This window comes from Pundamilia nyererei, unplaced genomic scaffold (genome assembly GCF_000239375.1).
Source record: "Pundamilia nyererei isolate P.nyererei 1_Seehausen unplaced genomic scaffold, PunNye1.0 scaffold00246, whole genome shotgun sequence".
Classification (NCBI taxonomy): Eukaryota; Metazoa; Chordata; class Actinopteri; order Cichliformes; family Cichlidae; genus Pundamilia; species Pundamilia nyererei.
In genome coordinates this window covers 40,500-64,546 of record NW_005187647.1, presented here as the reverse complement: position 1 = coordinate 64,546, position 24,047 = coordinate 40,500, and the positions used below count along the sequence as shown (strand labels likewise).

At 38.9% G+C, this 24,047-nt stretch overlaps 1 protein-coding gene across 1 annotated transcript; it reads left to right on the top strand.

Moving 5' to 3' along the window:
• Positions 1-1,026: 1,026 nt before the first annotated feature.
• On the top strand, positions 1,027-22,880 carry ecm2 (extracellular matrix protein 2, female organ and adipocyte specific). The gene is made up of 13 exons (XM_013915024.1): positions 1,027-1,272; positions 6,701-6,838; positions 7,615-7,770; positions 11,818-12,006; positions 14,054-14,226; positions 14,506-15,091; positions 15,938-16,053; positions 16,686-16,821; positions 17,413-17,570; positions 18,766-18,905; positions 19,014-19,126; positions 19,664-19,877; positions 21,362-22,880. Exons 2-13 carry the CDS (start codon positions 6,703-6,705, stop codon positions 21,528-21,530), a joined length of 2,286 nt encoding a protein of 761 aa, XP_013770478.1. The 5' UTR covers positions 1,027-1,272; positions 6,701-6,702; the 3' UTR covers positions 21,531-22,880.
• Positions 22,881-24,047: the final 1,167 nt, after the last annotated feature.

The following is a 24,047-nucleotide window of genomic DNA, read 5'->3' as shown; positions in this document are numbered from 1 at the left end:
GCGTCGACTATTAAATTAGTCGTCGACGTAATCGTGACTAGTCGACTAATCGTGGCAGCCCTACTCACTTCTGATGCAAACCAAGTCATTTTATTCGATAAGCAAGTCTGAAATATGACAGAAACTGCTTGTTTCGGAAAAGAGCTTTAAGGGTTACTGCTAGTAGGGTTTCACGGTGTAAGGAGTTAAATAAATGCATTTCACTGACATATGAAGTCAGTTTGGCTGAAAGTGTGCAGACACGTCGGGACAGAATCAGCTGTAATGGGACACGAGGAACCTGCAGTGTCTTGTTCTTGTAATGTTTTTGCCTACTGTACGCGTATTACAGATGTTGATGCTGAAGAGCTGACATCTGGATAACAAAAGGGTGGAAATGCAGCTCTCTCTGAGCTCCTTCCTTTTATTTGTCAGTGCAGATGATCACACAAACAGCTGTTGTCTTTAATCGTGTTGATATCAGCCCGTTATTCTACCATGCTGGTGTTAACAGAGGAAAAGTCTTCTGATTATAGAAAGCATGAAAGTAGTTAAGGGAGACACTTGAGTTCAGCCTGCAAACAGATTCAAACAGATTCAATAATCTACAGCTACAGCGGCCAAATCGAGTCAGTCAGGGAAGCAAATGTTTTCTTTTTTAATGAGTGTGTTGATAGTGTAAAACAAAAATGTGGCGTCTGTCTGTGTTTAAAATAATAAATGTTAATTGCATCATTCCAGACCTGAAAGAGCAGGTCAAGTTCCTCCTTTCTTCAGGCGGCTCTGAGGATTTTTCCACACTGAGCCTTCTATTTGACACTGAAGTGACACACTCTTATCGGACCTCCATCCAAACTTCACCTTTTCAACTCATTATTAGACTTTAGAGGCAAAACAGGCTTCGTGCTTCATACTCTGATAGTCCTGCTTTTTCTGAGACATCACCGCCGATCGTTTTGCTCCAATATCCTGCAGCATGTTGGCAGCATCCTCACACATACAGGAAGACAGACCTGTCTCACTCTCTCGCCCTCTCTCTCTGTCTGTTTGTTACTCTCTCTCTCACTCGCTCACTTTTTGTTCCAGCTGCTGTACAAATCCTGGCTTTCCTTTGCAGACTTATTACTCTGCTCTGCTCTACTCTACATCTCTGCGCCTGGAGACACATGCAAACTTTAAGTGTCATCACACAGCGACACACACACCTCTCCTGGAGTTCCTGCTGAACCAGAGGAGGAGGAAAGAGGCTGGAAGAAATTGGCCTAAAGTCCTGCAGCCGCCTTTGAACTGCTGGTAATGTAGCGCTAATGTCTGTCTGTCCTCAGCTCCTCCCCTCTCTAAGTCTCTGCCTGTCTGTCTGTCCATCTGTTGTACTTGGGTTTGTAAACAGTTGTTTCATTGCTGGAGAACACTTGGAGATTTGTAGCGTGATAAATTAACTTTTTTCAGGTTGAGCATAAACACTGGTTACAATAATAACTCACTAATTATCAAAGTAATGCAAGAAATTCTCTGTAAATCACTTAATTACTGAGCAAAACAGCTTCCACGACATGGGCTTGATATCCATGTGGATCACAGACGAAAACCTGGTTTACGCCTGTGTCTCTTAGTAACACAGGAAGCAATGAACGACTCCCGTGTTATGCTGGTTGGAATAAACAGATCATGCTGCTCATCGTCTGAAGTTGTGGGCGTGAAGTCTTTGCTAGTCAGTTTTTCTCCTTGTTGTTTGAGGTTAGTTTGGTCTGTCAAGGCCCCGTTTGCTTGCTCCCACTGTGCTGCTACAGATATGCATTTCTCTCTGGTTTAATGTGTTTTCCATTGGGTGATGCCAACTTTGCAGAAGATTTCCTGGAACAAAATTCGTCACACTAAATACAACACTTAGAGGCTGGTGATTGTGATTAGTCAAAACGATGTGAGATTACATCGCAACAAACACAGCCATTACTGCTGCGTCCACTCGAAGGAAATGAACTGGACAAACCAACATGTGCAGGCACTGTCAGAGCCGCAGACGATAGTTTGTACTACTGTGTAAAAGATGACATCAAAGTTTAAAATGCCTTAAACCTGCATTATTTCTCATGTCCACCAGGGGGTGACTCCTCTGGTTGCAAAAGACTGCAAGAGCTCCGTAAATAAATACTTTGCTTCATCCTTGTCGGTGCATTTAAATGTCAGAAGCTCGGTGAGCATCTGCTGCTTTTGTGTCAGATATTTATGATATATACATATTTTATAGAGACTCAATATTTCCAGGAGGCAATGGGAGACATGAGAAACTAAAATAAGGATTTTTCAAGCTTTGCTGACATTTTATATTAAATATGAGGCTTAGAATGGGCTTTTGGTTGGCTGACTAAGCATGAGAGTAAGCTATTTATGACCATTTCATAAACAAATGTCTCTAATGCGACAGACTGGCGATCTGTCCATGGTGTACCCCGCCTCTCGCCCTATGACAGCTGGGATTGGCTCCAGCACCCCCCGCGACCCTGAAAAGGATCAGCGGTAGCGAATGGATGGATGATGTCTCTAATGTTTGAGTCAACGAAACCCCAAACTAGAGATGGCACGATACCACTTTTTTATGTCCGATACCGATACCGATATTATAAATTTGGATATCTGCCGATACCGATATGAATCCGATATAATGTTTTTAATCAACAAAACAGTTTTTTTTAAATATCTTGCTGCATTTTGTATAAGTTCATACTCAAGTTTAAAACAACAACCACACTGATTGAAGTAGCAGCCAGAAGAGGCAGTCGCTCTATATATCGTTTGGTAAGCTTAACGCAGGAATGCTTTACAAACATTCAGAGATGGACTTACACACTTGCTTTACTTCTCTCGGGGATAACTTTGTCGGAGATGAAATGCCGGGTTGCTAGCGAAGCTCCACATGCTATCCAGACCACCGACAGGTCCCGTTCTGAGGTGAGTTACGGTGTGTTGCAAGTTTTGTGAGGTGCTTTCGTGATATTTAATGGATCGGATTACATTTTTTATTTTTCTCCGATATCCGATCCAGTAATTTAGGTCAGTATCGGACCGATATCGATACGTAATATCGGATCGGTCCATCTCTACCCCAAACAATTAAATTGGTTTGAAAAAACAAACAAACAAACAAAAAAAAACCGGGAAGGATGACGGGAGATTTTCCTTTGGATCTTTGGAAGTCATAAAAATTAGTCTCTGCAGGAAAAAAAACCCTGTAACTGGTCAACATAAAAACACAAATATGTTTGTTTTCAATGAGCTATAAGTGGTGGCAAGTCAGGTTTTGGATATCAAACAAGCATCGGTTATTTCAGACTAATAATCTTAGTTTGAATAAACATACATTTGTTGGCTATAAGTGGGGTTTTGCAGATTATGTTACTGAGATGTGACACCAATGTTTAGAGCTGTCTTAAGGAAGTTGCCGGTACAATAACCAGAAAGTAGTTTGCATAAAATATTTGTAATAAAAAGTCAATACAATTCAACTTCAGTTAGTTTGGGTGATTTCTCCAAATCCAGTGGAATGTTTTCGGAAAGCAAAGAGCAGTGGACCAAAGCTCAAGCTTTAAACACCGCCTGGCTTCCATTAATCCATAAACACACAGATTCCTGGTTATTTTTATCCTCTGCTGCTCATATTGGAAGTCTCTCCATCTGAGCCTGCTCATCCAGAAACTGAACTGCTGAACATTTTCCATCTCTTTCCCCTCCCTCCTGTTTTCTTTCTCCTGTCTCAGCTCACATTGGTCTCTCTCGCTCTTTGTTTCCCATTGAATCCTCGTTTCCTATTGGTGAGGGCTGATGTGAGGTGGGAGGGTCTCGGAACTGAATGTGATCAGATCTCCAGTCTGTGGAGCTGCAGACTAAAGTTTTACTCCGTCCTAAAGGAAATGTGAATGATTAAAAGAGGGAGGGCGTATGTAGGGGATCAGAAGAGCCTCTAACTGTGACACGTGTGATTTTCAGTGAAACTTCATGGGAGATGTAGTTTTTAACAGTGGTTAAAATTCATTATCTAATATCGCAAAAATAACAAATGAACTAAGATTTAAAGGCATGTTTTGAAGCTTTAACTTTCCCACCAATTATGTTCCATCATAAGACATAACACATACTCTCACTGTCATGTTCAAGAAACCTGTTGGAGATTATTTGAGCTTTGATGGTGTATTATCCTGCTGGAGCAGCCATCAGAACCTGGGTTATCTGTGGTCAACATGTCCATCCCTTAACATCACATATAAGCTGTTTATCCCCCACACCCTTAGAGCACCTCCACCAGCCTGAACCGTTGATATGAGGCAAGATGGATCCATGCTATCAGGCTGTTAACGCCAAATTTTAACGTCCACCTGAATGTTGTAGCAGAAATCGTAACTCAGATTTCTGCTACAGATTTTCTTTTTTGTCCTATCTTGGCAAGCCTGTGTGAATTTCACCCTTGGTTTTCTGCTCTTAGAGATGATTATGCAGGGAAATTTAATTAGATCAGCATTTTTGGAGATAATGTGACCATCCTATCTGACACCAGCAATTATGCCACATTCAAAGTCACTTAAATCACCTTTCCCCCTCATTCTGATCCTCAGTTTGAACGTCAGCAGGCCTATATGACTGACGTTCTGCCTTGTGACTGACAGTTATTTGTGCAAACAAGCACTTGAATATAAGTAGCCATGAGTGCAATAATAGCCTTCATGATTCCTTTTAATTAAAATGTCCAAATTGTACATATGTTTGCAAAACGTGGAATAGATGCAACACCACACCTCACCATAAATGACAAATATCTGAAACTCCACTTTCCTTCTAAAGTATAAACTATTGGGTGTCTCTCATAACTGTTAAAGAAATACATAATGTCTCTCATATGCAGATACATCTGACAAATATCACCACAGCCAATCAGCTTTAACATTACTCCAGCCCAGAGGGTGGCAGTGATGCACACTGACCCTTCTGGTAACTGGTAATTGGAAATAAAACTGCTCACCAAAGTTCAGACGGGTAACTATAACTTGTCATCTTAAACAAAAACATTAAGTCAAATGGGAACACAAAGGTCTGCGTGTATGAACCGGTTTCACTTGTACCACAGTTTGCTCCATACAGATTTGTAGTGTTTATGTAGCATTTTTTTAAAGTGCATTTTATTTGTCCTTAAAATACAAACAGAGGAAACTGTTTCCAGCTGATTTTAACAGTAGTTTGAATGTGAGCCACATATGGTAAATGTTTTGGTCAGTGTTATTAGTCCTCAAATTGGAGATGGATTGCAGCAAACCTTTTTTCTTTTTTAATTAAATCTAATATCAGCCATGTGGACTGGTCTAAAAACTGTAATAATCAGGCTCAGAAGTGATCTGAGCCCAGAGCTTTATTACAGTTTTTGTGGATAATTTCTGTTTTCTTTTGAATTAAAGGTTTAAGGACATTATGAGGACCTGACACATGATTCAGGCTTTTGGTTGAATATACGAAAAGTTCACCTGGTGTTTATTTTGACCAAAATGGAGGCGCTACATGTGGAAACCTTTCTGCTGAAAACATGTAAAATTAATACACTGAAACAAAACAGACACAGAAATGTACCAAAAACAGATGATGCATACAAGTCTGATTGTAACTACACCAGATGAGGAATTTTCTGGTTTCTCATAACTGAAACGTGCCGAGATCTAAAATTAAAAAGCTCAGAGCAATGTCAAATCAGTTCTAAATAAAATAATTCCCTGGCATTTATTGACTGAGTACGGAAAACAAGTTGTCTATCTGGACAGAAATCAGAGGCTCATATGATACAGAGAATTGCTTAAATCTGCTCCATTCAGAGGGGGAATCAGACAGAAAAACAAACTATCAGGTGTGCGAAGGGGTGTTTTAGCCTCAGATCTCTATGCTTTAATAATGACAGGACTGCTGTTTATAGACTAGTCATTACACACATACATGGAACCAGCCATTAGGACCCCAGCCGAGAGCTATATGAGGGACAGAAGCAGTGCTGACAGCTCTTTACTGAGAACTGCTGCAGGTAAAATCCTCTCTCTTTTTGTGTTGTCTATTTTTTTGAAGTTAGAGGTAAACATGAATCTATCTGCTTTACTTCAGTTACTTTACCAGCTGCAGGAAGTAAGAATTTAAATGATCAAGCATTAAAAAGATGATTTAAAATAGGAAAAATACTAAAACCAAAAAGAAATCTTAAAAAAAGGGAGGGGCGCTTTTTTTTAGACCTTTTATAATTTTTCTAACTCATATGTAGCTGAAAAGTGGAAAGATAAAAGAAAATGGGTGTAGAGGGAGATGCATAAGAATATGAAACAAAGGTCTCATGTTGCTTTCAAAACTTGGACATCTTAAACCCTGAAGAATTTACAGTTTTATATTATTTATTTGTCTTCAGTGTATTCCTTTCACTAGGTGGACTGAGTATTAAATCCATTCTCTTTGGGATTAAACTAAGTTTATAACAACATGTATGCAAAACTTTGCAGCTGTTTGTATTTGTGATGTTTTTTTTTTGTTAAAAAACAACAACCTTTCTTTGTGTGGAAAAATGTCCTTTTATTTACTTATTTAACACTGTTTATTTTCACGCTGTCATGATAAAAAGCATGTTTATTGATAGTTAGATCTTATTAAAAGGGGGAAAGTACTGTGTAGCAACCTCCTCCTGAACCTAGTCTGTGCTGCTCTATAGGGATGAGGTGGTGGCTGGTGGTGGCCAGTCTGTGGCTGCTGGTGGCCTTGACCATCCCTGATGCTGAGGCCAGAAACCGACCACGAAACCAGAATGGTGAGATTCTTAGAGTGAGGAGGAGGAGGAAGGATGGACAAGGTGAGACTTTTTTTCATTCAGGGTAATTTTTTTTTTCAGTTTAATGCTTAATTGACCAGTACAGAGATTTTTTTTACCGTAGCAAAAAGATTTGAGGGAGGTAGAGAAAGCCTAGTTTCACTAAAAGCGAAAAGGCACCGAGAATAGATAAGGTGGTTTTAACAACAGTTATAGCAACAGTTACAATTAGAGCTGTTGTGCTGAAAATGTAATGGGTGATCTCAAAGGTTCTGAAGTGATAGTAGAGTTGACAGGAGTGGAGTTTGGTCTTCATGCTCTGAATCATGTACTTGAGCCCTGGATCTTTCTAGAAATTTCTTGTCAGGGGTGCTGGTGAGAAAGATAAAATGTCACATGTAGTGTGTTTGGACGTTAAACTATCTTTAACACGTCAGTGCCGGACTCATGGTGCATCCACTTCTAGGAAATGGACATCATGTGTCTTGTCTCCACTAATCAGGCACACAGAGCATTTCATGTAGTGATAATGTTTCTGAAGTTGGGCTGTTTCCTGCTATGTGCTACAGTCATATTATCCCAAAAACCAGTGAAGGGCAAGGTCTAAGGTTCTTGTGTGAAAACTGCTGTTTGCTGATGCAAAAACCTATTTACCAAAAAAATCCCTCACAAACACAGAAGGGAACATTTAGCTTTCAGTCAGTCTCAAGTAATAAACTCACTGGGAAACAAGTTTAGGTTAAATGACAGTGTCAAAACAACTAAAAACATCCCCATGTTCCTAGAAAGATGCACATTAATATGACCAGTGGTTGCAGGTTTTGGCCGGGCTAGAGCGGGGCGAACTAGACCTCTGAAGATCAGACTGGTTCCTGGTCCCAGCATCCCAGTGGTGCCTGTAGAAGGAAATGCTCTTCTCCTACAACCCTATAAGAACATCCAAGAACAGCACGCCACCTACAACGTCATCCCAGGTCAGTGAGACAACTCTGCTAATCCATGTTTATGTGACCAATAATATAACAGTAACGTAGGGTTACTGTTACATAGATTAGTCGATTCACACATAGGGTGTGGATGGACTAATCAACTTTACTAACAAATATCACAACACAGTGTACAGTGATAAAAAAAAAAAACCTTTAAAATTATTCACATTTCCAGTAGGAGATAGATTAGATGCAGCAATTAGAACCAAAGTGGACTTATTAACACAGAAGAAGGAAGTTATTTTTTTAACATATCCCAAAAGATTCACAAACAAATAATAGGTAATAAAATCTTAAGTGATACAGTAAAAAAACATCCAGATTTAGAGAAGCTGCATGTATGAGTCCAGTCAAACAACAGTTCAGCTCAGAAGCTCCATCCTGTTCTCATAACGAAGCTGCCGGCTTTTACAGCACCGCAATTTAATGACAAATCATCACATTCCAAAATGAACAGAAGGGAAAAACATCTGTGGGAAAAGAGCTCGTCAGAGAAGTAGCCCTGAAACATCGCACACAGAGATGGGGACAAAGGCTCCATAGAATAACCTCAAAGCCATGTGGAAAAGCTTCAGTTTAACACATTAAAGTCAGCATTATGTAATTAGAAGGGAAGGTAGCGGCAGCAAGCTTTTGTTGGAAGCTACAAGGATTTTTTCAATTTTTTTTTTTGCTGTTGTTTTGGGTGTAAGAACAAGTCTCTGTTTAAGTGACTGTAATGTAACAGCAACAGTCAGACTGCAGTTTACAGTAGCAAGAAGCGGCTCATCAAACCAGTGGACTTTCCACTGAAGACTGGGGAAATGAAAGACCTCTGACCAGAAGTCACAGCATTTTAGTGTAAGTGTTAATTTTGGATGTATTTATATTTTCAAGGTCCCCTTACTTTGCTTCCTTACCTTGCTTTTTCAACAGATTTACTCAGATTGAGGCCCCATTTATAATTCACAAGTGTTCAAAGTATAATTCCAAGTCATGTGACTGTATTAAGTGGTCAAGGGCAGAAAAACTGGAAAGAAGGACTTTGAGTTATGCATTTTTTATATTTTACACAGGGAGCATTTACTTTATCTTAATCTATTTACATTCACCAGGTCGCCGGCGACCTTTTCAAAATTAGGCTAAGGTTAACAGTAATCTGAGAAGACATCGGCTGGTCTGATCATTTATCGTCTGTGTGTAGCAGCAAACGTTTTAAAGTTTGCAGTGTACCTCAGTTCCACCAAAGCGTTCTTATACATGACTGGTCAACAGAACACTGACTAAAAACAGAGTATAACTAACTGTTTACAGAGATTAGGCTGAATCTCTGTAAATTGCAGCAGTCGTTATGGATTTTTGTCTATCTGGCCCAGCAAATTATAAGGGCTATAGCAAAGGAAATCCAACCATCATGAGGGCTTAGGGTGCACCAGACTTCTCGCAGCATTCTTCCGAACAGTAGGACTCTCATAAAACTCAGATAAAACCTCAGCACCAGTGTCCGCATAACAATCGAAGTTGTAGAAGCAAGAAACAAAGTGATCATGGAGTTTGTCAAAGCTTTTTCAAGAAACTCATCTTTTCAAACTGCTGCACCATCTCCCTCAGTATAATCAGGAAATCTCTGAGCTTCTGCACTGATATACCAAGTAAAAGTAAAAATGACACCATCATACACTCGTGCCTTCAACCTGGCCAACTTGAAAACAACACTAAAGCGTGGCTCATGTCAGTGGATGTAACATCACTTTTGGATTGCACCGCCTTTTGCAAGGATGACAGCAGTGGGTGTAATGGGGCCTTATGCCGAAATGCAGCAAGCTCCCTCTTCCCAGCATGTCCTGGACTGCCCTGCGGCCTCTTCCCAGTTGGACATGCCGAAAACACCTCACTGAGGAGGTGTGCAGGAAAATGCTTAGTCAGATATTACAACCAGGTGACTCCAAGACCAAAGAAGTGTTTCTGTTATATTTTTGTGTCATATATTATAATATTATACAAAGTTGTATTGTTTTTAACTGTTGTCCACTAATTGTGCTACTGGTGATAAAAACAACAAATAATATGCTCTGAATGGTATAGGATAGTGCCATATCACAGTGCTTACCAAGCTAACCATGCTATTTAATCAAAAACCTGCAATTTACTGAGCAATGTAGAGAACAGTGACACAGAGACAAAGTTTTAAAGAGAAAAGCTCTAAAGTATGTGTGCTCGAACTGAGATGACAGGGTGACAGTCTCACTGCTCACTGTTAAAAGGACAAAGATATTAGGGAGACCGTATTTAAGAGAAATAACCTGAGCCTCTTAACTACCTGTGTTCCTATAGATGTAACAAAGAGCATACCATTAGAAAGGATAGATGACAGACAGAGCTAACAGACAAAAAAAAAGAGGCTCTTCCTGCTGTATCATAGTGGTTTACAGTCTTTTATACTGACTCACTGCCAGGCATAGCCTTGTCTTGTCCTCGGTCTCATGTTGAAAGGTGAAGTTAATTCAAAGGGAGGAGTAGAAATGCTTTGTCTGTTTTTTATGGTAAAGTACAGGCTTTAGATTCGACTAGACACACACAGCAATTATTGCAGCAGTCCTGCTGCTGCTGAGGAGCATGAAAAGGGTCCAGGATAAAGTTGTGTCTGGCTCTAAATCTTAAATCACTGCTCAGCTTTGTTCAGTGACTCAATTTGTTGTGGTTCTGTGTTCAGTGAAAATAAGTTCCTTTGTTTGAAAACTAAATTGGTCAATCAGAGGTTTGTTGATGAGATTAGGAATGGGGATGTCAGCTTCTAGCACCAGAGCCAGAAAACAGTCACAACATAAGGTGCTGATTAGATTTTTGCACCTCTACAGGTTACTGCAAGTCAGACAGATGCCCCATTCACTCCCCGAACAATATGGGGCCACCATCCTGTAAAACTAATGCGGTCAAAAAGTTCCTTGAATCACCCCACCAAAAATGGCTGATGTTTGCTTTAAAGTCAACTTCTTGTGCAGCAGTGCTCCTGGAAGTCTTGTTTTGCACTTTTAAGTCTCTAAATCTCAATGTCAAATTTGCAGAAAACATACACTTCTCTTCCAAACTGACTTAATTTTCACACAGAGGCTCCCCACTGCTGATGACACCTGGATTTACAGCTGTGATCCAGTAGTTTCTCCACAGGTAACAAGTTTTCCTGTAATGTCCCGAGGCATCTAAAGAAGAACATACAGTGGAAACTCCCTGAATTGTGCTACAGTGTGCCAGTAAACAGCACATTATAAAGGCCACTGTTTGGCCTCACCACCTGTCCCACTTGGCTAATGTGAAAGATCAAGTAGGGGTTTAGACAAACACAGGAATATAATCTTGAAGGGCAAGTCATCCAACTTTAAATCAGCAACATTTTAGATTTTCATGAGTAACTTCCTTGAATTTTCTGGTGGCACTTTTTACTAGAACGGTTCTCTTATTTAGCAAACAAAACTACAACAGGGCAGAGGCTGGGAAACTCTTTCAATATGAAGTAAAATAGTGTAATCTCTAAGCAGCACTCCATGATCCAAAGTGTTTCTGTTATTAAGACATGATTCACAGTGAAAATGTTTGGTATCTGAATGAAAAGAAACCACATTTGGTTCTTCTTCTCATTTACCACTATGTAACAAAGTGTCACCCACTGCTTGTTTGATTGTGTTGAGTGACTGCTTGCAGGCTTTGTAATTATGTCCAGTTGTTTCAATGCTAATTATACTTTCAGCATCTGCACAGTTGTTGTGCAGAAAACCAGAAATCTTACCATGTACCCACGATGGTGAGGCTGCAGATGTTTCATAGAGTGTTTTATGACTGTGTGTGCTCACTGCAGATGTCAAACGCCAATATACTACAGTAGCAGTCATGTTCTTGCCCATAGTGTGTGTCCTTATGGGTACACTGCCAGGTCTTAATGTGTCTCAGACATTATTTGCTAATGTTAAATGTACTAATGCTTCTAGATAATATAAACATTTCATAGTTTGATTTCAATTAATTACTCCTGACATTACTGTCTCTGTGTTGTTTCAGGTAAGCAGGGCCAGTGTGTGTACCAGGGTCTGACCATGTTTGACCAGGCCGTCTGGTCCCCAAAGCCCTGTGTGACTTGTCTGTGTACCGGAGGGCGGGTGGTTTGTGATGAGAGCACCTGTCCCGAAATACACTGTCATTTCCCCTTCACCCCTGCGGGCGAGTGCTGCCCTGTCTGCATGGAGCCAGGTAGAAACACAACATGTGACACAGCCATGGTACAACATTCAGAGGCAACAGATATTAACACCAAAGTCCCCTCAAAACCTAAAGGGGACCTACTAGAGTAACTCAATCAATCAATAATCCACATTTCAAGATGTTCTATCAAGTTCTCTCTGCTACTATCTTATGAGTCAGTAGACGTCTCCTTTCTTAAAATGAAACTCGTGTAAATTGTTCATTACATCAGTTCTGAACAGAATCGAAACATTTCCTTGATGCTGAATAATTTCCATCTCTGAGGCCTCAGCATGTTGCTTCCTGTTTCATCATGGCTTTAAAAATGTGGTATGCACATTTTGGATGCGTGAACACTCATGTTGTGAGAGTTTTAGCATGTCTGTATGTTGGGACATAACATCAGTTGTTCAACATGTCTGGGATTAATTTTGCTTTACTGTCAATTCAGATCATCAGAACAAAGACGAATGAATGTGGGACTAATATGAGGTTTAAAGATGAGATGCTGAGTCATATTACTGGGAGATCTGTGGAGATGCTGGAGGCAGAAAACAAATTGTAAAAAAAATATTTGTGGGAAAGACTCAGCCAGCAGGCCTGTAGTAAAAACCTTTGGCAATGAGAACATAATTGTTAAATGTAAATATATTTTTACACTGTAATTTTTTGAGTTGCTAATGTTGGGGCAAATAATTTTCTACCTCTGCATGCATGTGCATCCTTTGTTGTAAATGGGAAACTTGTCTTTAAAACCTTCTAAGAATTATGGGGAAAAATAGCTGAACTTACACTATTTTTTTGTTGCTCATATTTTTGCATGCCACATTGAGTGCATGTGTACAGAAATACAGCAGAAGAAAACCTCTTTTCTATGACTTGAAGGTCATAGAAAAGGTGTGTTTCTCTACCTGTACACGTGCACCTTCTGTTGTATGTATAAAGTTTACTGGGAAGGAAGCTGTTTTATAGCCAGAACAAAAGTCCAATTATAGTTATTCCCAAACTCACTGAAAAACCTCAGATGTAAGTTTGTCTCTTTGATTTTATATTTACTAAATGATCTTGTTAACACAAACTTTTTGACTATAAAACAGCACAAGTGTTGGACAAGTGAGCTAAAGTTGGTCTAAATCAGGAACAGTATTTTGCTGCATGATGTTTTTGATTCTTATAAGATGACAAACTGTATGTTTTATAAAATGTATCCATTGCTTCTGCTTCTACAAGACATTTTATAGATTTGAACGGAAAATTTACAGAAACCAACTAAGCACAACTATAAACTTAGGAGATGCCTAATCAGAAGTATTTAGGCAGTCTGAGCTAATTTGATTCCCCACAAATGTTTGAAATCGAATACAAAATTGGACTCAAAAGATAAATAACAGCCACAAACACTGTCAACAAGGCCAACATCAGGTGGTACAGATATTTTGATGAGGAACTGATCCATTGTTAAATATAACCAACCAATTCTTAGGCCAAAGTTGATTAGCCTTTTACAAAATGAAACTGTCTTGTAACTTCTCTCATTTTCATGACTTAACAAAAACATGAGACACACAAACATTCTCATATGGATGTATGTTTATGAAAACAAGTCTATAATTCATATTCAGATTTAGGACCAGAATGCACCAGTAGCTGCAAACACCACAACGACTGACTTTATCTGACTGTGATCATATGTCTTAGTGGTCTTAGTGGGATTTGGTCCAGACTGGTCTACAGCAGCAGTCTGCTCTGTAGCTTTAACAAGCTGGTCTGAAAGAATGTAGATGGCTGTTTGTTCACAGCACTAACACACAGCCGTCTGTTTGTCCATCTGCTGTCTGTCTGTCCACCTATCACCATGCCTGTCTGTCCCCACCAACCTCAATCTCCATCCTGTTTCCTCTCTTTTATTGCAGTTTCTTTATTTTTCCGCTCTACTTCTTCATCTTTCTCTCTGTCTGTATCTCCAACTTTTTTTTCTTCACTCCTCTTTTCCTTCCTGTCCCTTTTCCTCCTATCTCTTGATGGGGTGTCCCTCACCACCATAACCCCCCCCCAGAACCTGACCTCAGCCTTGACATTTCTGGTGACTCCCCAGTTCCCAATGACCCCAGTGATGTCGTGACTCCACTGACCCAAGAGGAGATCCAGAAAATCCTCTGGAGGGAGGCAGAGCAGCATCGTGAGGAGGAAGAACGCGTGAAGAAGAAGGAGGAAGCGAGAAGAAAGAGAAGGAAGCAAAGGAAAGAGCAGGAGGAGAAACAGAGAAAGATAGCTGAGGAGATGAGAAAACAGGAGGAGGAGGCACTGAGGCTGCAGGAAGAAAAGGAACTGGAGGAGTGGAGCAGGCAGGTAGATGAGGAGCAAAAGAGGAGGCAGGAGGAAGAGGAAGATAGGAGACAGAAGGAGGAAGCAGAGAGAGAAGCAAGAGAGAGGGAAAGGAAGCTAGAGGAGGAAAGGAAAAAGCAGGAGGAGATGCTGAGGGAAGAACTTTTGGATTTAGTTGAAAAGGAGAAAGAGCGGCACGAGGAAGAGAATGAGAGGCGCGAGAAAGAGAACGAGAGGTACGAGGAAGAGATCGAGAGGTACGAGGAAGAGAACGAGAGGCGCGAGGAAGAGATCGAGAGGCGCGTGGAGGAGAACGAGAGGTACGAGGAAGAGATCGAGAAGTACGAGGAAGAGAACGAGAGGCGCGAGGAAGAGAACGAGAGGCGCGAGGAAGAGAACGAGAGGCGCGAGGAAGAGAACGAGAGGCGCGAGGAAGAGAACGAGAGGCGCGAGGAAGAAAAGGAGGAGCAGGAGGAGGAGGTGTGGCTGAGAGGAGATGTGTTTCAAATGCTTCCAAAAGAGCCTGAAGAACCTGAGGAACCAGACCTCCTTCCTGCTCCGATTCCAAGACCTCCAGTTGCTACAGAGGAGGAACAGGTAGAAACCAAAGAGACGGAAGAAGGGGAGGATAGGGAGATCATAGTTGTAAACAGAGGAGGCCTTCCTCCAGGCTGTGACATCTCTGACGTTACTGCCACATGTGAGGATGCCAAACTCACACACTTCCCTCCTCTGGCCATTCCTGAGCTGAAATCTCTCAGTCTGGAGGGTAAGTCAACACCGGAGACACAGAGTCATTAAAGAAAACAAACCCTCAAAACAATCTGAGCATTTCAGAAGGATGTATATTATCAGTAGAGTTATACAAATACAAGTGAAACACTTAAAAAGGAAGCTTCAATATTATGTCAACCCACAACTGAGATGAAGCTTCTTAGCCTTTTTTTTTTAACAGTAAGAGAAATATAAAACTGATAATACTCGCATTAGGCTAATGATTGCAGAGGATTTGTACTGTTGCAGTTGAATGCAGTGTTTAATCATTGACCTTGCATATTGGACAACGAGCAACCTGTAGGCTAATTTAAATATTCATGAACTTTTTTAAGGTGAACTTTTTTGAATGTTCATAATATTTTCATTGTAACATGTTACTGTATTTAGATTCAGTTACCCAGTGTGCTTCCCTTTGCTTACTTTATCATAGTCAGTGTCGGCCCAACCCAGACGTAAAGCATAAAATTGTCATCGTGTATATGTTGTCTTAGCCTTGTGACATGAACACTGCTGGACAACAATCGCGTATAATCTTTTTACAGTCAAAACAGCAGCATCTTTTACCAAACAAACAACTAATGCGCTGCAAGGTTTGGAAAAAGCAGACTTGCATTATTAACATCGATCATCTAAAGCTGCTAAAAATCTGAAGTTTAACAAGAGAAAGGCATTACAACTGCCACCTACAAGTGAGAAGCTGGAAAAAACTTTTCGTTTGCCAAATTAGCCTGGGGAAGGGATTTAGAAACTAAGACTCCAATTAAGAAAGCACACAGAAACAAACTACAATTGGAGAAATCCTGTTGTCAATATTAACTGAACTTGCTCTGACCTGCAGGCAACAGCATCAGCCGCATCCCAGCAGATGCCTTTAATGGAATTCCTAACCTGGAGTGGATCAACCTGAAGAAAAACAAACTTACTTCTGCTGGCATTGACGCTAAAGCCTTCAAAGTAAGTCATAATAAAACTGAAAACGACTGAAGCCCAAGCTTTTTTAAAAAAATCATCTGCCAGAAATATAACAATGGTTCAAGTAATAAAGTTTAAAGGTGGGTGTGCAAAGACATATGGCCATCTTCAGTGTAATATCATCAACTCCACGGAGAAAGAAAGGTGTAACATAATAACAAAATCTTTAAGACTTGGTAAGATTTTTAGCAATTTTTTTTTTTATGAGAAGGAAAGTGAATGTCCTACTAAACCTAAAAACATCTGTAAAATATGTAAATACCAAAGAGGTGGAAAGGAAGAAGGAGGTCTGCGTATCTGCTTAGACTACTGCGCCTGACATTTAGACGAGGAGAAGCAGCAGGAAAAAAAACCCAAACAGACCAATGGAAAATATCCAAATGTGAAAAAAGTAATCATCTAAACATGTTGCATTTTATTAATAAATGTGACAAATGTGGAAACAACATTAAATGAAAAAAAAATTAACTACAAATTCAGAGAAGGAAAACAAACATGTATTTCTATAATAATAATAATAATAATAATAATAATAATAATAACAACAAGGATAATAACTTGGTGGCAGCCTATTTTTACTTTCCAGTACTTATACCTGCGTGTGTGTGTTTCAGGGTCTGAAGAAGCTAACACGTCTGTATTTGGATGGAAACCTTTTAGACGTTGTGCCATCTGACCTTCCCCCAACCCTGCAGGAGCTGAAGATCAATGAAAACAGACTGAGAGGGATAGATGAAAACAGCTTCCAGGGTACTGCTATCACATCCTTTAATGACATCCAGCTGGTGTTTCTCTGTCCAAGAAGTCAAAGTACCACAGACATTGATTTGGCACTATCTAAATAAAACTGAATGGAATTGATATGAAATCGCCTTATAGTTTGACCTCATCAATTACATGGCCTGTAGGACTTCCAGAATCAACAGGCATCCCTGAGCACTTATTTGGGCAGCTATAAATATAAATATGATCTTAATGTACATTCATTTTATTCATCAAATAAGCATAAAGCTGCATGTATGGAATTAGTCAAATCTGATGAAAAACACAAAAGTTTGCCCTAAAATAAAGTTTTATGAGACTTTATTAGAGTTATATTTCTAGCAGAATCTTTGCTGCGGCAGGATTCTTCCATAGATTCCCATTCAATATTCCCATGTCTGTCTCCTATATTGCGTCTGGTTACAAACAACCGTTCATTGTTTTAAAATTCAAAATATAAATTGGTTACTTCATGGATTGCACAGCTCACAGACCAAAAGAAAGTTAGATCCTATGTATGGTTATTCACTTCTAAACACACTATTCATCACAAGTTTATCTTTTTTTTTTATCTTTAAGATTTGAGCAGCCTGGTTATTCTGGAGCTAGAAGGAAATCTGCTGAGTGAGGGGAATGTAGATCCTCTGGCCTTCGCTCCCCTAATCCAGCTTTCCTACCTCAGACTGGGGAGAAACCATTTCCGTACTGTACCACAAGGCCTTCCCAAGTCATTGCTGGTATGAAACAATATCTGTGTCCTTGAATCTCTGACTATCTCTCATTCCTCACACTGGGATACATCCTTGGCCACATTTTTGACTTATTTAAAAGACCCCCGGGCCTCATATTTGAGATGAAATAGGCTTACATAAGTTCCAAACATTGGGATCTATAAAAACAAACTTGGCAGCCAAATGCTCGCAGCTATATTGAAACTCTAACCTATGTGAATGATATTTGGAGACAGAAGAAAACTGGAAATGCAAACTGCAGAGAGGTGAATTATATGTGATGCCTCTCAACTTATACACAATATTGCCAAAAATATTCAATCACCCATCCAATCTTTAATATATTGATACGTTTTTTCATAGAATTTGTGAGGTGATAGACCTTAATGTTCACATGTAATTCTATAATCTGTGCACACTGTTAAACTAGAATATGGAAGCTTTAATCAGCTCATAAGCCTTTTTGAACTGCAGCTGGCAAAGAAAATAAATATACACAGCTTTCAATAAACCAACCTATTACATAGTTGATCAATTTTTCTTTCACATTGTCAGAGTAGCTGAATTTACTTTTTGCTGAAGTAGCAAAATTTTCTTTTTGGGTCTGATGTTTAATTTCTGCTTCTACCTGTGGGAAACCATTTCACCCGAGCAATTATGGCCTTTGGCTAACCACAAACAATGCAGAACACCAGCGGCACAATGCTGCTGTAAACCTACTTCATTTTATGACACTGGAAAGGTTTTACTTACTCTCTCTGCAAATCCAAACCCTCTGATTGTTGTTCATCCAGAACCAGAGTACAGTCTATCATTAACATGTTTCTCTGCTAAATATTCAGGGTTCCAAGTTTTGTGAGAGACTTTGGCTTTTGAATAGTGAAGAGTTAATGATTATAATTAAAGGTTATGCGTGGTGGTCACACTCCTGCCTGCCTTCTCATTTTACTAATTAGGCTGAAAAAAACACAAACACAGCTTTGGCATGAATTATGCATTTACAGCCTTAAACAAAGTCAGGAAGAACAACAAACCCATCTGCCAAGATCTCTGAACAAAAACCATCCAGGAAACATATTTACACTAATTGCATGTGAAATTAGGAACTCACGGCAACATTGGATCCCACTTCCTCATAAATAGTTTCTATTATGACGCTCATGTTGCCAAATATTTTGTTTTATGTTTTTCCATCTTTTAGGAACTCTATTTGGAGAACAACCTTATTGAAGAAATCTCAGAGACCGTTTTCAATCAGACCAGCAATCTGAACATAGTTTCTTTAAGACACAACAAACTGGAGGAGACCAGGATTGCTCCACTGGCATGGATCAACCACAGGTCTGACAGAAAGAGAGGCTTTTACCCCCACAGTAGTGTTACTTTAGCTGTAATTTTCATGGTCTCTTACTGTTAGTAATTGTTTTCATACTGTTACCTTCTCTGCAGAAATTTGGAGTCCATTGACCTTTCATATAATAAGCTTTACATGGTTCCTTCATATCTACCAAGATCTCTAGTTCACTTGGTGCTCTTGGGAAACAATATTGAGAGGATACCTGGTAGGTGTGACTGGTTAAAGGATTATCTGGCTAATAAATGTTACCTTCTTAAAGTTAGCGGACTGACACAAAACCTTCCTATTCAATGTTTTATTTTTTAAACAATAATAACTTTAAATGGATTAGGCTGATGATTGATCTAAGTTTTTTAGAAAATTAACTTCTATAATACATAAGTGGTAAGTGCTAGCTTACTTAGGTCAGTTTCTCCAACACTGAGAAAACAATGCACAAGCAACATCAGAGGTTTGGGTTTTGTTATGCTCTTTCTGATGTATGGGTACTGGAAGCGGTCAAAATGTATTTATTTTGATCTTTTTATTACCCATCGTTTATTACCCATAAACAAACAAAACAATAAATATATACATGACTAAATAAATAAATAACATGATCAAAGTTAACAGACTACTTTAGAATGACTTAATGATTTGCTGTGTAGTTTAAGGTGAGCTGCAGTTAACACTTATTAAGACTTGTACGGGTAGAGTTAAATTATTGTATAAGGTAAATTATTTTCTTTAAATACCTCCACAGGTTACGTTTTTGCCCACATGCAACCTGGTTTAGAGTACCTCTACCTCTCCTACAACAAACTGGATGGAGAAGGGACTGAACCAGAGTCGTTCTTTGGGGCCTACCACTCCCTGGTAGAACTGTGTTTGGACCACAACCAGCTGGTTGTTGTGCCATCTGGCATCAACGAAATGACCAACTTACACTTCCTCAGACTCGACAATAACATGATCAGGTACGAAAGCACTATTCATAAATACACATGCATTAATTCTGAATGTTCTAATATGCAAACTTTTTAAACAGTTACTTCCTTGACACACATGAGACTGTCTTACTCGTAATTTGTTTATGTTGAGAACATTTTTTTGGCACTCGGCGTACTGTTACAGGCAGAATTGTACTGTTATATGTCTGCACTAGCTAATTATAAAATGGGAGCATAAATGAGGCTTATAGAAGACACCTCTTAACAGCTCTCTATATTTGAAACTCTCCAGTCCATCACGGATCAGTTATAAAATAAGAAGAATTTCAAAAATGTAATATCACTTTGCTAATTTTTACATGTTATTTGTTTATGGGTTTTTTCCCCAAATCAAATGCTTTGCACAAACTTCCAAGACAGTACAGAAAAATTATTACTATTGACTTGATTGGTACAATGGCGTAACTAATAATTAAAATTAAGACTGATGGTGTAATAATGATTTGCATGATTTGCTCCGACTTTAATATGATGACCAGAAATGATTACTGATTTATTTAGTTACAGAAAAAAATAAGATAGTGATTGATGATCTCAAAAAACTAATTTAAGTAAGAAAAGGAGTCAGGAAAAAACATAGGTGATTAAACACAGAACCACAAAGTCATTTAAGACCAACAACAAAGCTCCTATGACAGACATGAGTCTGACCAGATGACTGACTCATTCAACACAGACTGCCAAACAATATTATACTGAAAGTTCACTGGATGGAGAGTTGTCTTGACGACAAGAAACAAAACAAGTTGATTCATAGTTCCACCTAGGAGTCGCACTGAATCACCTCATTATGCACTCACAGGTTTCTTGCGCCGTGCACACAGTCCAGGTCGTGGCAGTGTGTTTTATTTGAAATGACCAATTTAAACACTGCACTTTGCTCTGTCTTTATTGGCAAGAAGGCTAACACTGCAGGTGGGAAATTACAATCAGACTTGAAGGAAATATTGCTAACCATTCTAACATATGTGGTGCAATAAATACACAAAAAAAAACCTAAAAATGAATAAATATGCACAAAAGTTTAAAACCTTGAAAACGGACTAGAAATGTATATGTTAAATTTCTTCTTAGAAAATGCTAAGTGAGTATTTTCTTCTTTTGGAACATGTTTAACTACACAAAGAAAACAAAAGACGATTTCCAGTAAATGCAACATGAAGTGAAAAGTAATTAGTAGTGTTGGTCTTATATACTCATTATATTAACTAAATATTAATGTCTGTGTATTAATAGTTTTGGTGATTAATGAACTCTGTAACCGTGTATCTTCTGCATATCAGTGAATTGTACATTAAAACGACATGTTTCCCAGAGGGAGCATATATGCAAAAATATACTTGGGCACAGATCAGTACTCCATAATCTGCCAGTTAACACATAATGGAAAAAAGTTTGTTTCAGCTATAGGGAATAAACATGAATCTATATTCTCATGCTATGTCTTTAAGGAGTATTCCTGATGAAGCCATCTGTGACCCAAACCGCAGCGGGGACTCCACCTTGGTGGCTGTAAGATTGGAAAACAACTACATCGACCCACAAAAAATCTCACCAATGGCCTTTTCATGTGTAAGATCTGCATCAAGTGTGGTCTTAAAACCCCAGAAAACCAAGTGAACACACATAAACAAAATAAAAAACTGAGAGACAGTGGACTTTAATCTGCCAAAAGAAGTCAAAATCTTCTTTCATCATTTTTTTCTGTTACTAATATCATACAAATAGTATAATACAAATAAACCTAAAACATTACTAGAAAACGCGTTAGTCTGATGTCAAAATCTGACACACATTCAAACATGGTTACTGTTGTATGGTAAGATGCTATTTGAACATTTTCTACAACTTTAGACCAAACACATGGTTTGGTATCTGGTAAGCTGTCCTGCTCTGTCACTTGGCCTTAAACTGGTGTGAAAGTGACAGAACACATCTGTCCACTCTCAGAAAATCTTCTTCTACTTTTGGCTGGTCCCTCTAGAGGGTCGCCGCTGTGGATCACTGTGTAAAAGGGAAGGAATTCACAGTAAAATGAAAATCCTAATAAAGAAATGGAAAGAATTCTATGAAGTGCGACTGCAAGCACAGCGCATTATTTTTAACAACCTCAGCACCTTCATGTTTCATTTCTCAGCAGCAATTCTTCCACTGCCTGTATTCATAAAAACCCTGACATGGAAAGCTCACACGTGACACATCCCCTAAGATGATTGTGTTAAACCAAGTGCTGCTGGAGCCAATTCCTCAAACAGATCGAGATGAGATGTAATGACATGCCTGTTCCTCAACATTTTATCTTTATCTTGCTTACGTGAATGGACAGGGCAGTGACCTCCTCAATTGTAGTTAAGTCTGATTTATGTTTGATGCAAAAATTAAGTGGGAGTCTTGCTATTGCATGTGTTATGATTTACAATTCAGCATCATCAAGATGAATGCATCATATGTGATATTGAGCTTTTGTTATGGTATATCCTGCACAGCAACTGTTTCACTTCATTTTGTGGTTAAAAGAATTCACAATGAATTCACAATTCATTACAAAGTTATGACTGCATCTGTATCTGGGTTAACTTCTATTTCTTCTTATCCTGCTTTATATAGTATGTGTCTTAACATGGGTTTATTTAATCCCAGGTGGGAGCAGAGTATGCTAAAGAACTTATGGAGATTATGGCCAAACATTTCTGACTTTAATACTGCTGCATGAAAATATCTTATTTTTCTTACTGTAAATTTGTACTTCTGCGTTTTCTTTTAACTGAATCTTCTTCTTTCCCAGACAGAAACACACAAGACTTTTAGATAATTTAAACTCTTTTACTGTGCATCAGCTTTCAAGCTGTGCAAATTGTAATATAATGTATTACCACTGTGTACATGAAAGGCTCGTTCTACCCTAACGTTGCTTTGAAAAGCTCTCACTAGAGGTCCAAAACACTCAACAATTTACTTTAGATTTTTAATTTTTTTTTTTCACAAATTTAAGATATATTTGAAGATTATATCCTTTCATTTGCTCTTGGCTGGCCAACATGCTTAAATTATATGAAGTTGGTGAGTCAACTTTATATTTTACAGTTTAGCACAATGTTATGATGCACGGAAAAAATAAACTTTAAGTTACCATTCCTGTCTGAGTGAAGTCTGCCTAAACCTAGTACCCTCACACACCCAAATAAGTTAGATTATATTGCACTGGATCCCCTGATCATTTACACAGCCTGCCTGTCCAGGACATTTAGGAGTATATTCATGTTATCAAATTAACAGCTTGGGCTTCAGGGAAAAAGTGGAGCCATGATGACTTTTACAGAATAAGAAAAAAAATGTAGTTAACCTTCCATTACATGTCTTTGAGCTATATGTAATACATATTTACTGAAAGCTGCAATTAACAGAGCTGAAAAGCCAACCAATTCATAATATTTTCCTCTACAAGCCTGAGGTTTAGGATCATTTACTTCAGTCACAGACATCGAAAGGATGATTGAAACAGAAAAAAACCTAAACTGTGAGGAGCATAAAACCTCAGCTTCTTTAATGGTGAAAAACCTGAAAATATTAGATAATTATATGGGGACTAAAATTAATTTGAATGAATAAAAGCAATAAAACAAAGAATCACAAATGTGTGGTCAGTTTTCTAGATGCCGGCAGTTGTCATCTGACTGAACCTGGAGCTGGAAAACTTTCCTCCCTTGAACTAAAGCTGAGATGAAAGTTTTTCCTGAGGGAGTTCTCCTCTGCCAACATGAACAGCTGCTCTGTTCATCAGTCTTGCATATCAAACACGTGAGTGAACAATCATATACTCATTAGTCATGTGACCTCATCCATGCTCCTCAGGATGAGGAGATGTAACTGAAAAAGTAAACTGTAAAGTCATTCCCATGTACTCAGACATTTTATCAGGCACAAAAGATCAGTACGGAGGTGGAACTCAATTCATCTGATTTCTGTGATATAAAAATGGAAAAAAATGAAATTAAAAGGAAAATGAAGCAGCGTTTTTGTTTTTTTGTGAATAACAGTGTATCCCCAACTTTGCAACCTTGTATTTGTGAGACACATGAAACTGTGACTATGATGCTTTTGTTCACTGGTCAAAACTGAGATACCTACACTCAGCAG

Excerpts from the sequence above, each read along its gene's own strand:
- ecm2 (XM_013915024.1), top strand. The coding sequence starts at position 6,703 with ATGAGGTGGTGGCTGGTGGTGGCCAGTCTGTGGCTGCTGGTGGCCTTG. Across the intron at positions 15,092-15,937 it reads GAAATCTCTCAGTCTGGAGG|GCAACAGCATCAGCCGCATC; the intron begins GTAAGTCAACAC and ends TCTGACCTGCAG. Across the intron at positions 16,822-17,412 it reads AGATGAAAACAGCTTCCAGG|ATTTGAGCAGCCTGGTTATT; the intron begins GTACTGCTATCA and ends TTTATCTTTAAG.